Source organism: Semicossyphus pulcher, unplaced genomic scaffold, assembly GCF_022749685.1.
Source record: "Semicossyphus pulcher isolate SPU_LCO1_2020_fin unplaced genomic scaffold, fSemPul1.0.p SCAF_16, whole genome shotgun sequence".
Classification (NCBI taxonomy): Eukaryota; Metazoa; Chordata; class Actinopteri; order Labriformes; family Labridae; genus Semicossyphus; species Semicossyphus pulcher.
In genome coordinates this window covers 5,101,052-5,116,802 of record NW_027211670.1, presented here as the reverse complement: position 1 = coordinate 5,116,802, position 15,751 = coordinate 5,101,052, and the positions used below count along the sequence as shown (strand labels likewise).

Below are 15,751 nucleotides of genomic sequence, written 5' to 3'. Positions count from 1 at the left end.
TTTTAAAGAAACAGCTGTTGTTGCTGCTGTTATTTATGGATCAGGCAATGAAATGTATTGATATTAGAATATTGATTTTGAATGATGTTAGTTACAGCACATCAGGCAGGGGCAAGGCAATATAAGCATGACTGACAAAAAGCTTAATATAATTAGTTAATGCCCCAAAAATATCAAAATCACAATGTTTGGATACGTTTTGATATAGAAATCTACATCCATCAATGTGAACAAATTAAGTGGATAAAAACTGACAGGAAATCAAATCTGTTGCATTTTTAAAAAACAAAAGTATAACCTATGTGTCTACAGATGTATGTGCAGGTTGTTAAAGAATATATGTACATATTTGGGAAGAAACTTCCACCACTTTGTATTCATTTTAGAGAGAATGTTTGATCTTGTACTCTTACTTCAGACCTCTAAAGATGTAAAAAAACAACAACAAAAAAAAACTCTTCTTCACAACCAGATCTGTGAACACAAATTAATGAATTCTTTTTTTGTCCTTTTACTTTGTTTATTTTCTCTCCATAGGGGATGTAAAGATTTCTAAATGATGTCAATTGATAGTTTGAAGTTTGAAGCTCTTGCAACACTGTTTGTTTCCTCTTGTAAGAATTCCAATTTAATTATAAATTGTGTCGGGATGAACAATTTAGATACCTGCTATCGACAAGCTATTGGTTTTCAAACATTCACCTGATGAAGATAAAATATTTTTGTTACAGAAATTTTATGGGCTTTTACTTTTTCAATTAATATCTGTGACAATGATCTCATAGGGCTGCAGGGTGACTCTAAAATTGCCCGTAGGTGTGAATGTGAGTGTGGAAGTTTGTCTGTGGCTGTGTTCAAAATGCCGTACTGCATACTGCATACTACATACTCTGAACTATATACTCCATACTGCGTTCGGCGGTAGTATGGAGGAGCTTTTCAAATTCATTTTGCTTGCTTCGCCAGGCGGAAGTAAACAATAATCGCTGCTTCTTTAGCTACAGTGCCCCCTTCTTCTGGAATGCTGCTGTCCGTTATTTCAACTGCCGCTGTGACGTTCCAGCGCTGTGCATTCTGGGATACAGTAAGCAAGGTAGATTGGTCCGATGCATACTGGAGATTTTTTCCAAATCAGTATGACATCCGGTAATATTTCGCATACTGCACATTTTGCTTTTGTTTGCATACTGCAGACTACACTTTGGCCAGATCAGTACGTACTGCTATATAGTACGGCATTTCAAACACAGCAACTCTCTATGTGTCAGCCCTGTGATTGACTGGTGACCTGTCCAGATATAACCCCGCCTCTCGCCCAATGACAGCTGGGATAGGCTCCAGCAACCCCGTAACCTGAACAGGATAAGCGGTAAAGATGATGGATGGATGTTCTCATATGCAAGTGATGTCTGTAGTTTTCCTGTTTTAAGGAACAGGCCTAAATAAGAAGAAGTAGAATGATGATTTTGCTTATAAATCATACATATCAATCAATCATATATGTTCTTCGCTGTGTGTATGTATTCAGTAACATTTTAAATAACATTAGAATTTACCAGTTCAAAGGAGACTTCTGTTTAGTGGATGTTTTCTCTTGCTGAAGTATCTTTATAGTTTATTTATTGGTGTTGATTATATATTCGTTTGGAGAATTAGATTAACTAAACAGCATTAAAAATAAAATAGTTACAACCACTTACCATTAAATATATAAGAGTTTTCATAATTCTTTATTGAGTCATAATTGTCGGGTGTATTGTATTTGCCCAGAGCTTGATTTGAACTGCTGTTGCCTAATTTATTTCTGTTCTTTATGTTTTTATGTTCAGAAAGAGGAAAGAAAGAAAAGTAAAGAACAAAGCAGGACAGAGGGCTGACTTCCTTACATATACATTTGTATTTAGTATACAAAAAATTGAAATATTTCACCACACAGACATGTGAAGTAATAAAAAATAAGACAAACAGTTGGAACAAGTATACAAGTCATCTTACATTACATACGTACATGGCCAATGCATTTCATCATACAGCCTCTCCTAAGACTTACAGTGGGTCAAATAACCAGAGAACTTCCATGCAATAGTAGATTAGAATTTTTCGCTGTGTTTCTCAGCTACATTTGGACACCTCAGCTAGTAGGCAGGACCACAACACACGAGTCGACCACACAGTTTGCTATGCCAACCAAAGACAGCGTGACGGAGTGGACTGCAGTGCTGCGTCTCGCCACAGGGGGGAGACAGACACACTGCAGGCTTGCAACCATACAGAAATGCATTTCATAAAGGTGCAATCTGCACTGTTTGCCACGGTGACAAACTCTACAAAGATTGGCCCCTTTATTGTACACTGTTAGCAACACTTCTAACTTCAACATGAGCGACTATAATCCCTTTAGTTTGAGTTGTTTTAGTTTTAAGAGCTAAATATTCAGGTACATGTAGATAGATATTCATAACGCATTCCTTTTCTAAGGATTATTCTGTACATCACTAGATGTCATTAATATCCATTTTTTCTTTCTTTATGTCCACAGATTATTGAAAAGTCTTGTGTATTACTACAATACAATATGAAATAGTACCAAAAACTGGACACTAAAAAACTTGGCTTAAAACAATACTGTCGTTTATGCACTACCCCACACTGTCAAACAGAGCTGTCTCACTGATACCGACATGTGCTCGTCCACACACACACCAGTGTTCATAAACACGCCTGTGACACACGCGCACACACACATCCACTCACACACTCTCACACACAGAGGAACAGAGACAAGATCTAAACAATGGGATAAATTAAGACAGAATATTTTAAGACCCATGCAAGCTCCTCCACCCCCAGAGGCAGAACTCAGGCAGCAAGGTTGTACAGCCCCCACGTTTGGCATGCTCGTCCGTCACATGTTCACAGTTAGATGAAGTTACCCAAAGACACTGACTGAGATCAGATGTTTGTTTTAAAGTAAAAAGCTTGTTACAGGAACACACAGGACAGCACAGGTTGTGAAACAACATTTCCACCTCACGTACAGTAAAGGTAACGTGAAACAAAGATGCGAAATCAAGGTTCGATTTCTAGCTTTTTCTAGAGACTTCAACCACATCTTATGAGCTTCATCAGCAAACACACACCCAGTGAGTGGCAGTCTTCATTACATCATGGTCATTTTTGATGAAGACTAATTATAAGTTTGCAAAAAAAGCTAGTAAGGGACCTCAAGTTCAATTTTGAAGTTGAGCTGGAAGATTAATTGAGTCTTAGACTGACCAAACTCCTCTGATGGTCAGGCTCAAAACTCTAGTAAAACTGGGTGAGTGGACCTTTCATCTGATGTTATTAGTTATTTTTGTCAAACGGCTCTACACAAGGTCAAGAATGAGCCTTCACACTCACACTGAAGGTAAGCTTAGGACTGAGGACTAAATGAGAGGTTAAAGGTCACCACTTCCATATAAGGTCTCTTCCATATAATCCTTTTCTTAGAGGAAAATGTTTGTAGTTTAATCCATCATTCCTATCAGTATCAAGAATATTGTACTCACTTAAATAGCTGTAAGATGTTTAAAAGGACAGCTGATATCTGGCCCCAGATTTTCTCTGTTGAAATTAGATTTTGACCACAGACTGTGTTTGTGAAATTGTCATATCCTCCGGCTCTGAAACGTGTCTTAGACTTGCATTACTTCTAATGACCTGCCAGTGCACCTCCATAGAAGTCTTGATTTATAACCTCAGAAAGCAGTAACAGTAGTCTTTAGTCTTCTTCAATACAGCATGATATTTTTAGTAAGTGATATAGATGACGAAGCCGATAATGTTTTGGGCTCGACTTCACCTCGACAATCTGAAAAATGTCTTGTTGAGTGGTTGTACTAAAAGAAACAAAAGGAGCCAGCTGTTTGGTAAGTGCCTATTTTGCCAAGAAACATTAGCATCCTAATTATTATCACTAGTGTCATTTACAGATTCACCTTGCTAACCAAGCTTGTGCTAGCATTAGCTGTTAACTGAGCATTAGATAATCCGTCCCTTCCCTCTACCCTATCTTCCAAATATGGTCACTTCTGGCTCCAAAAGAAAAGCCAGAAGCTGATGGCCGAAACACCAAACAGTACCTCACAAACTAATAGATGATCATGCTACCTACATCCTCTTTTATATCCAGTTTTGGACAGTTGCTTTAAAGCATTTCCTTGTGTGTCTTTACTCTTCAGACATTGCTTTCTCATTCACTTGGTGGTACAACATTTATACTGATTGGAAAGAGGACCAGATCTACAAAAACAAGTCCTTGTCTGGTGATAAACTGGGATTTCCCTTTTAACATACTGTACTATTTTCAATTAAGACATCATGCTGTTTGTGAAATTTAGTGAATGCTGGAAGAAGTGTTTTAACTGTCAGTTCCAGCAGATTTTTGTGTGCATGCCAGTAGTTTGTGTCACATGCTGATCGTAGATCAGGAGCTGAGGGTAACTTCAGACCTGAAGGCGTTTTCACAGTTCACTTTCTACTTAGTCAACACTGCATTAATTCAAGCAAGCATGGCTGAGAAAGAAGAGATGTTGTGGTATGAAGACAAGTAATAGAAACCTTTGTCAGCCCTCATGGCAACTTGTTGTAGTTCTATGAGTACAAAGTAGGTGGACAGTAAATGTCTTTCACAGAGAACCTATGAACCTATTCAGTAATGGTAAAAAAAATCCAGTTAAATATTGGTTCTTGTCGCCAATATCGCTTTGAAAAAACATCAATATAAAGAAAGCAATCTCAGCAGTGCACACTCACTCTCGCTAGTTTCTCTCTCATCCTCTCAGAGAAGTAGTGGTTGTTGTTCATGGTGATGTAGTGTAGTGTTTAAGCAGTGTTTCTCCTCAGAACATGGTGCACCTTTTTCCCCTCTTCTTCACAGGCGGAGGGCAGAGCACGGCTCGGATGGCCTCGTCAAATACCGTCTTCAGGCCTCGCTGGGTCAGCGCGGAGCACTCCAGGTACTTCACAGCCCCTGAGGAGGGAAGAGGGCATGATGGGAAAATTAAAACTTTTAAACCAACCCGGTTGGCGCCTTACATCCTGGTATTAAGATCAGATCTGTATCCAAATGTCTTATCTTGGAAAACCTTCACATTAACGACTCTATTCTCAATGCGTTCTGTTTTTTTCTTCACTGAGATCTCCAAAGAAAAACCTGCATCAGAAGTTAGAGCAGTAGGTTTAATGCCAGTATGTTAAAGAGATTTAATTTTCACTTCCACAATGTCTGATCACAGTGAAAGCCAGACTAGCTCCAGATGTTTAGAGACAGATTTCATCACAATCTGATCACCATGCAGTTTTCAATATCAGGATATCTTGACCAGATATGAATCACACTTTTTAAATTCATGCCCACGTTGTCGTCTTACTGGGAATCGACACCAACACTGCAGCGTCAGACGAACATGCGCGACACGTAAGCATCCATTTTGTCACTCTACACCCACTGCCACTACAGCAAATATGAGTCTCAGTGTTAGCCACTGCAACTTATCAGTGATTTCAAACAAGATGCTTGGCACAATAATTTCAGAGAAACTTTTCTCAGTACAAAATTATGTATTGACTTATTTCTGAATTGTGCATTAACTGTCTTTCTGTAGGATGTAGAAGTCAAATGAGAATGAATTAATAGGATTGGTATACCCAGATCACTTGGTTTAACATGGATTCCTTGGTTGTGGGCATGTATTTACATAGCAGTCAATGGCTTTCTACGCTTCACTGACGCGCAGCAGCGCGGAAATATAGACTTGAAGCGTAACGGAGCAGCAGAAAATTCCTCGTGTATTATGCTCGCCTCCCACGCAGCATACATGGCTGGTGGAGATTGCAGCATTGAATAACATTGGAGCGGTTCTGTCCCGGTACACGCGTGTCAAATACTTTGCCTGTGTATATTTCCCATTATAGTCATGTTTTGGAAAACTAGCAAAAACGTGACCCAAAAATGATGTGTACTGAGCCTAAAGTGTTTACGTAACATTGAAGGGGTAACTAGTCTGCTAATTTATGCTAATTTTACGGAAGCAGACCTCCTGGAGGGTTTGTCACTTAATAAAACAGCAAGTCATTGTCTGATATTTTCAAACATTCTCAAAAAGGCTCCAACACCACAAATACGGCAGATATGGCAAATTCAGTTCATCCTAACCGAGTAGTTTTGGCGCGGAAACCTGATAAAACAGCCACTGTGTGTTTAGCTTTTTGAAAAGGTCACAGTTTGGTTTGTTTTAGGCACCAAAACGTCTTTGTTAGGCTTGTGAAAAGATCTGGTTTGGGTTAAAAACCCTGTATCTGGTTTCACAGTGGAAACAACGGGCTCTTTGTTGCAAGAGAAACATATTGGCTGTGACAATCACAGAGTTCCTGCTAACCAAGCCCATCTGATGTGTCCTGCTTCTAATGCTCAAGTACAGCAAGGTTGGAATGGAGATAGGTAATAAACTGTCTTACTGCACAGGCTGCTTCAAATGAGGCTCTTGGTGGAGTTTTTAAAAGCGTAATAAAATCCACCCCGCCCACACTTTCCTGACATGGGAATAGTACAGTTGTGCGCGCAGCACACACAGCCTCACCAATCTCTCTGGCCATGGCCAGGCCCTGCGGGTAGGTGATGGGGGAGAGCTTCTTGTCTCGCAGCCTTTCAATGGTGTCCTTGTCATCTCGCAGATCCAGCTTGGTGCCCACCAGGATAATGGGTGTGTTCGGGCAGTGGTGTCTCACCTCAGGGTACCACTGGGGCACCACACACACAAATACACATGTACGTATGCATATAGAAAGGACAAAGTCAGTGAGAGGGGAGAAAGAGAAGCGTTAGTTCCTTAAAATGATGACATTCAACAAACTATCTGAGTGGTGCAACTAGAAAGAGTAATTTTTTATAGATCTGCGTGAATGGAAGTACAGCTGTATGAAACCAAAACATCCTCAGGCAAAGCAACCTCCAATCACACGACATGATGAGAGAATCCCGTCAGACCGGAAGCACACAGACTCTGCAGAGGGACGTCAGACCTACAAAAGTGTGATTTCATCCGAGAGCGTCTCATGATGCTCAGCAGACCAAACCGCAGGCGGCCGTCACGCTCCCTCTGCAGAGTGTGTGGACTCATTCAGACCTCGCCTCACAACACGTCTCTGTACTGCATCCCGTCAGGGGGATCAGTTCAAATCCAGACAGTTCTAAGTCGAGGTCAGAACAGTGTCGGGCAGCGCTGTGATAAGCCAGGTGGAGCCAAAGATGTGCCTCTAGTGGTCAGACTCGGCGAGGAGGGGGACGGGCAAAGGGAGGGGGGAGGTTGTCAGTCAGCGTACTGACCTTAGCTCGGACGTTCTCAAAGGAGGCCGGACTGACCAGGGAGAAGCATATCAAGAACACATCCTGGAGGAGAACCAAAGAGACGGCTAGTTGAGATCCAGATCTACGTGTGTGTTTGAGTGCGTTTGTGTGTGAACCATCAGCATTTTGAATTGATAGTTAAAGATAAATCCTCAGATTTAGTTAGCCAGCAGTGACTATTTATCAAGTTGTTTTAATTAAAAATGTACTGTTTATTAAGGATGAAGCATTATTATGTCAGATACGAGACTTCCAGAAATTTGTAGTTTAGTGATTTCAAATAAATCTTTAAAATGTTCTTTAACATTCTACGAATATCTACATACATTTCCATAAGTCCTTAAATAGATATACACATTTTTATTGCATGTCTTTACCTCTTCAGGCTACACAGGACATACTGTACATTAAGGCTGGGCGATATGGCAAAAAAATATCCCTCCATCCATCCATTATCTAGACGTTCAACCTCGTTAAGAGTCATGGGGGCGCTGTAGCCTATTCAAATTGTCATTGGGCGAGAGGCGGGGTATACCCTGGACTGATCGCCAGTCAATCACAGGGCCGACACACAGAGACAGGCGGGCAATTTAGAGTCAATAAGTAGCCTACTGACTTTGGACAGTGGGAGGAGCCGAATTATCCACAGAGGTCTCTTCCTTTTGAGAACAAACAGACCCTGAGAGCTAAAAACTGCAGATTGACTGGCTGTTGGCTCTTGAGCTTAACTTGTGTAAGAAATCAGATCCATCCATGTTGAGAAAAAGTGTATCATTAGCACTGTCAAAAGATTGTTTTCATCACCCAGCCCTACTGTACATAAGCAATTTAGTTATGTCAGTCTGTTCAGTCCTTTGCCACCTGACAGTAGATTAAAACATTTAGTCACAGCCTATTTCTTATGAACGACTTTTTATTCCTTCAAAATGTCATTATTTGTGTTATAACTTGGCTAAGAACAGCAGCAGCTAAAGGTCCTGGTTTTTGATGCTTCGGACAGAGCATGTATGCATTTGTGTGTGTGTGTGTGTGTGACCGGGGGGAAGGGGTTTGAATACCGTCTGTGGGTAAGACAGTGGTCTGAGCCTATCGTAGTCCTCCTGTCCTGCTGTATCCCAAAGGCCCAGATTCACTGGTTTCCCATCCACCATAACATTGGCGGAGTAGTTGTCAAAGCTGCAGGAAGGCAGAAACTTCACTGAGTAAAATGCAGTTAACAGAGAGAGAGGATGCATACAAGTGCGTGTGCTAACTAATATATTGAGATGACTGAATATCCAGCATAGAATAAAGGACATAAAGGACAGTAGTAAAACCAGATCTTCTAGGTTCTGTTCCAAATGTAAAGTCAGTCAAACATAACCCTAATCGACAACATTGTGTGCGATTCACTCCATATATCTAAATAAGGATTTAAAAGCAACATTAAGCAACATTATGCACACATTTTTTTTGTGGTTTGGTGCCTCCACAGTCTGGGAGTGCCAATCACTCTGTCTCCAATGTCCTACATGCCCTGCCAAGGCGCAGCCGAGAGCAGTTACACACTTCTCCTGGGAGACTGTGCCAGCTGACAAAGCACACCTGTCCTCACACTCATCAAACAACTGAGAGATTACATTTTTATCAGTGAGCTTTACAGGTGCTGGTAGGAGTTTTTTTTTTTACTTTGGACAGAGCCAGCAGCTTCCTAGTTATGGAACAGACACGTGATAGTGATTTTATCATATCACTCTTAAAATTTGCAAGATAGTACATTTCCCCAAATGTCAAACTGTTCTTTCAGATTTGTATCTGAGATATTTGCTTTGAAAAGATTCCTGGAAGATTCCTCCAATTCCTGGAGCTTACTTTACAGTCATCCATTGCAATATCAACATATTTATACTGGTATAATATTCTAACATATTCTGTCTAGCTAAATAGTTCCCCTTTCAAACATCTCTCACAGAATCAGATGGAGTTTGTTAAGTTGTCATGTGGTTGGCTCCTTTGTTAACATGTGACCCATGTATGGAACTCTAGAGCAGTGGTTCTCAACTGGTCTCACCTAAGGACCCACCACCTCCTCCTTAATGACACATTGCAACCCAAACTGCACCGTTTTTCAACCACTCAAATATATTTAATGAAAAACGGTGCAGTTTGGACCCGAGACCGGACAAAACATCACAGTATGTCAGCATCACAAAACACAGCAGTATAATAGTTAGGCAAAATGGTAGCAGAACATAAGAACATACTTATAAATGCTAAAAACTGCAACATAAATGCGACTATTGTAGGGCTGATCCAGTTTGTCAAGTTTGAAAATTGTAACTGTAGCTGGGATTACCCAATCAGTGAATACATGAAGTATGAATAAACTACACTACTACTGCACACGCATCAGAGGATACCCATGTCCTTTAAAATAAAAGCGCAGCATTGACTTTTTGCTCACATCCGCGACCCCCTGAAAACAGATCCGCGACCCACCAGTTGAGAACCACGGGTCTAGAGGTTATTGGTCATGTATAACAGCCCTAAACCCAATCTCTGCACTCAGGAACATACAGACTCAAGTTGAGGCATGTTACCTGTAAGTGCAAAAGGACTCTAATGAGTTTCCTGATGGACTTACTTATGGACTTTCCAATAGTTCAGGGGTTGAAAATGGTGACGAAAAAAACTTGTCACAAACACAAATAAATACGGGAGATGTGGCTTGGTTTCTACTTTTAAGTGCAGCTGTGGTGTTTCAGGGCGCATTAGGTGGAAAGATGGTTTTTCCACCTTTCATACTATTTCAAGCCCTCATGAACACACACACTCAAGCACCAGACGCCTGAGGAGATAGGATTGGGCCATTATACTTTATTAGGCAACGTGATGACAGCTGAATTTAGAAAACCCCATAAGATGGTACACATTTTTATAAAAAGAACTCGACTTAAGAATTTTTTTGTTTAGTTTTTTTACAATAAAGTATGTCTTGGTAAATACAACAATTAAATACCTAACAACCCAAAGCACTGACACAATAATCTTTAAGCTACCACAGTATAAACACTAAGGCTAAAACATCACTCAAAGTTGGCAAATGTATTTGTGTCTCATGGTGTATAGTAATAGCACTCAACCATAAATCATGGTGTGGTCTAATTGAATGAAACCACTGCATATATATCAGATGACTGTGCGAGCATGTGCAGTGTGTGCATTACTCACACAGTGGGGATGTATTCACCGGGGAAGGCATTGGTGGTGTAGCTAATCAGCAGACAGGTCTTACCCACAGCCCTGAGGAGGAGGAGGGACAGCAGAGGTTACATGATTTATAATAGTTACACACTTCATGTCCTAAAATAACATGTGTACAGACCGGCCTGGGTTTGAGTATGTATGCATGAATATATCTGTAAGTTCAAAAGCAGGCTGCTAGTCCCTTTCACTGTGCAACACAGACACTGGCCTACATTCATGTTGCCTGAGGGACACAGTATCCCCCCTATGATACCCCCCACCCTCCCCCATTCACACTGACACACTCACATGCACTGACACAACCTACCTCTCCTGCCCACATACAGTACACATAACACCCCCTCGACTCCCGTCCAGTACTGCACTGTACTGACAAAAGCTGCAGGATGCCACACAGATTGCTGGTGGGATACATGGGTATTGGCTGTGTGCTCATGCATGAGGTAATGAGCAATTCTGTGTGCCTGTTTCCATAGAAACTGAAAATGGTGGTGACACACAGTGCCAATATGTGTGAGGGAGCTATGAGACTGATTTGAGGTCAGTCAGTGAGTTTCTTTGGTGGGGACGAAGCGCATGAATAAGAGCAATAGACGAACAGAAGGAAGGTACTGAAGGTGCATGGACCAAACAGCTTCAATTTGTCCTTCCAGTTTTCTGTATAAATCGAACGTTTAAGATTTAATCACATTAAAGGTGCTGTTGGGGTACTTCTGAGAGACAGGTTAATAGAAGAATGGACAAAATCAGTGCAGCAGAGGGCAATATATTTTAACTTTTAAATGCCCCAAAACATTCCCTACACTCCCCACAATGTAACTTGATATTGTCTGTTCTAAATTCAGACCACAGACTGTATAAAAAGTAAATGTAGTCGCCCTGGAATCAACTACTTGCTTGTGGACTACAGGTTGGCATTCTGGCAGTTGACATGTTGGTTTACACAAAATACTAATAGTTTTCGGCTAATACTAACGCTTGCTTGCTAAGGTGCATTTGTAATTTACAGTTACTGATGTTTATTGGAATGCTAATTTTGGTTAGCTAAAAACAGGCTATAAACAAAATGTACTTACAAAAATACAAAAACATACTCTTGGGGTGTTTTTTGGTATAACTTGGTATACATTTTCAGATTGCTGTGGTAGCAACTTGTCAATCACAAAGTAGCCACGCCCTAAAGCACACAATAATGTAACAATAAGTAACAAACTGAACATCGTGCTGTTTTGAGATGATTAACAAGAAATAAATTGGGACTTTAAACTCATTAGGAAAATGTTGCTGAGGTAAAAAACTAAATAAGAACTAGGATGATTTTCTCATCGACTTCTATATAATAAGAGTGTTTTGCAACGAGTGAAGTCAGCCCCTTGTAACTATTAGCAAGATTGCGAGTTTATGGCTTTATTTCTCAGATCTGGAGGGGTTTGTCCCCCTCTTGTATATGGTATAATATAATGTATATCCATGGTTCAGACTGAGAGCAGAACAAACTTTACAGGCTGCACAATAACGTTGTTAAGATGGAGAAAATGAAAACAGAGTAGTCTGGCTTATGTTCTGGCTGATCTGTTTGTTATCTAGGCTGGATCATTTTACTAAATACCCATGAGCCTCTAGTGCCATTGCTATGGAAGCTGCAAGCCAGAGTTGAAACAGTAGCCTGCGTATAAGAAGTGGACAAAGCCTCTTGGTTTCAAAGCTGAAGCCAATACCTTAAACCGTCATTCCTTCTAGTGGCCAGCAGGGGGCGACTCTACTGGTTGCAAAAAGAAGTCTGATTGTATGAAAGAAGATGAGGATGAGGAATTACCCTATTTCTCAGTTAATTTATGACCTCGGTGTACATTTTTCTAATTACTTATGGTCTTTTATCAACAGTACTGTTTGCAATATAACACTGAAAATTTAGCTCAGTGGTTAGATCGGCGGCCCATGCACAGAGGCCACAGTCCTTGATGTGACAGACCGGGCTTGACTCCCACCCTCGGTCATCCCCCATTCTCTCTTCCCCTATTTCCAACACTATCCACTGTCCTCTCTATGAATAAAAGCATAAAAGGCCCCCAAACAAATAAATAAATAAACATTAAACCCCATCATTGTGACAGTGAAGCAGCATGAGCAACATCAAGACCTGAAAGTCTAGCAGGTGGATGGAATTCATTCATCATTAATCTTAGCCTGTGCTTTTCCTGCTGTGACCTGTCAAAATGTCTGCTTGGACAAATAAAGTGTTAAATAAGATCAGACTGAAGACTTTCTCAAGACACACAAACAGCAACTTCTATGGATAAAAATTCAGGCAACTAAGGAAGTGTCCAAAAACCGCATTTCCTCAAATAGCCACTTTAGGCCAACTCTAAAAGTGAGTCAATCCCTACAGAGCTCAATGTTAAAATGCCAACTATACAGCTGAAATATGTTTACAGCCTGTTTTGGAGTCAGCTTATTGCTTAACTTGGGTTGAATCTCTAATTAACTCAAACGTTTCAATTATATTCAGGCTTAAATTTATGCTTTATTTTATCTTAAACCTTCATTCTTTTTTAAAGCCAGCAGGGGAAACATTACTGAAGATGAAGTCAGATTGTACAGGCGTCTATGAAAATGAGCCCATTTCATATTTCATTTATTACCTCAGTAACAATTTCGTTTATAGTCTCAAATAGTTTAAAGTGTTCTTAAATTCAGCATGATGTTCATTTAGTAAATTATGACACCATTTCGAGTAAAGTAGACAATAAAGCAGTGTATGCTTTGGGGTGTGGCTACCTTATAATTGACAAGTTAACCTGGAAAATGGCTTGTTAGAGTTTGGTCGTGCTAAAGGACGTCCTGAGGTGTCACTTTTTTCAGTAAGCATGTTGTGTTTAAAGTCTGTTTTTCGCTAAGTTATCACAAGTTTAGGATGCACCTTGTTATCCAGGCGACTGTAAGCGTTGCTTGATTTTTTAGTTTTTGCTAACCCCTTGCTCCTCTTCAGCTCCGCCATCACCTCCAAATATGGTTCAGGCTCCAAAAAAAGAAAAAAAGATGCCGTCAGCCAAAAGCCATTTTCGAGGCTTCAAAAAAAAAAGGGTGATGTCACTGTAACTTCTTGTTTTCAGTCTATCCTTGCCAAACACCTCTGTAATCTGTACAGTGGTTTTGCAGCCAATAAAAATGTGTTCTAATAACACAAAGCGTGAGCACACCTCTAGACCTTCTGCCTTGTAAATGCACAACTCTTTCAAACTCATCATTCCCACTTTGCAGACTTTCTGTTCCCAAGCCTGATGACATCACTGGGTTTGTTTTTTAGGCTTCAGACTGCTCCCTTCTGAGCCAGCTGAGCAGGACTCAACGTTACAAGTGGACTAGTGACATTTCCCAACACTCTTTCTGCACATTTCTGATATATAATAATAATAATTTACGGTTTGTATCAATCTACTCTACTACAGAGGAGGGTTAAAGTCCCAAACTTTTTAAGACTTTTCACATTAATCATAATGAGAAAAGGTCTGAATACTGAAAAAGCAGCATTGTTACACTTAGTCAAAATACTTGAGTTTCAGCATTTTGAATTCAGTAAAAAATATATATAACTACAATTTCAAGCCTGTTTTCAATTTATCTAAGCACTGACATAAATGGCAGTTTTAATCTACACCTACCAATAATATTAAGAGTTAAATACAGAAATGAGGAAAATTCTGCAACATCTTTCAGTGCACATGAAGGCTAACGGGGTCTGAATGCAGTAAGAAAGGCACAGTGTGAGCAGAACTAGGGCAGCGGGGCCTGTTTGCCACTGACAGGGCCACAAATTCCTAAGCGTGCATCAGCACTTCAGCCTGCCTCCAGTGGCCTACGAGGCGTGTAGGTGTTCCCGGATAGCATCCCGAGGCACACTGCTCCTCACCGTTCCGCTGTAATAAATGCAATCACAATGCAGATAAGTGAGAAAATCTACCGTCTGCATCGGGGAGCAGACGACAGAAAAGCAGGGCGAGCGACATATCGGTGAGCCCCAGCCCATTTTCCTACATAGCATCCTCCCATCATCCATCCATCCGTGGACTCTCCGCTGAATCCCTGTGTGAAAACGGCGCTGCGGTCGTGTTTCTGTGCTCTTACCCGTCGCCCACCACCACACATTTGATCGCCTGCATTTGGACCGGAGCTGGAGGCTTTCAGGGAGCCGGCGCTGGTGCTTCGATAGATCCGACAGTCTGCGTTGAGGACTCGGATGAGAGCAGCGGGCCAGTCCGCTCGGCGATGGAGCCGCAGTGAAAGGGGTCGATGACGAGCAGCACCGAGCGAGACCGGAAACTACCGACTGAATTTAAAGGGACAGAGTCCGACCGAAGGAAAAGAGGATTCACTACGTGGACTTCCGTTTTCGCTTAAATTCTTTTACTTCATATTAGACCTATGCTAAAGCTTAAAAATGATGATACATCAAGATGTTTATACTGTTTCTTTATTTTAAGCTGGTATCTAATACATTTGATTCCGTTTATACAAGAGCTGACTCTAATTAACCTTGAGTATTTTTTGTGATTCTATTCCTTTAGATAGACTCAATAAAACAATAAATCCAGAAATTCAGTCAGCTGAAAGTGTCTCCAGTGAGAGCTCCTATGCTGCACAAAAACTGAACAAACCTCCCTTTTATGTTTTATATAAACTTTTCAGATTTAAATCAGTCTATTATTTCCCCAGGCCTTTCATAATTTTTCCCTGCAGCCCATTGACTAAAAAATAGGGGTTATCTGTCATTACACCCACTGCACTGACAATTTAGTTCCAGGGTAATTGATATACCCCTTGAAAAGTCCCTCCTCAGGGGTAGTATTTTCCAAAGATCCCAGAGCTTTCAGGGCGGGGCCTGCAGTGCTGATCGTTTCTGATTGGTCGAGTACTCACAGCATTTTATTTCACCGGCCATGTTTAAAAGACTGCAGCTGCAAGCTCGCTGTTATCATTGTGCTTCGAGATTGTTTATCATAAGTTTAGCACAAGTTGAATCTCCCCCACACTAAAAGGCTAATTGTAGTGTCGCACAAATTATGATACCGGTCTGTCACTTCACGTTTTAGGGCGTCATTTTTGTGGTATGGCCTT

General features: G+C 40.8%; 1 protein-coding gene across 1 annotated transcript; it reads right to left on the bottom strand.

Moving 5' to 3' along the window:
• Nucleotides 1-1,878: 1,878 nt before the first annotated feature.
• On the bottom strand, nucleotides 1,879-14,896 carry rac3b (Rac family small GTPase 3b). Its single transcript, XM_069665035.1, has 6 exons — nucleotides 14,762-14,896; nucleotides 10,601-10,672; nucleotides 8,449-8,566; nucleotides 7,370-7,432; nucleotides 6,624-6,783; nucleotides 1,879-5,014 (listed from the first exon to the last, which is right to left on the bottom strand). Exons 1-6 carry the CDS (start codon nucleotides 14,794-14,796, stop codon nucleotides 4,884-4,886), a joined length of 579 nt encoding a protein of 192 aa, XP_069521136.1. The 5' UTR covers nucleotides 14,797-14,896; the 3' UTR covers nucleotides 1,879-4,883.
• Nucleotides 14,897-15,751: the final 855 nt, after the last annotated feature.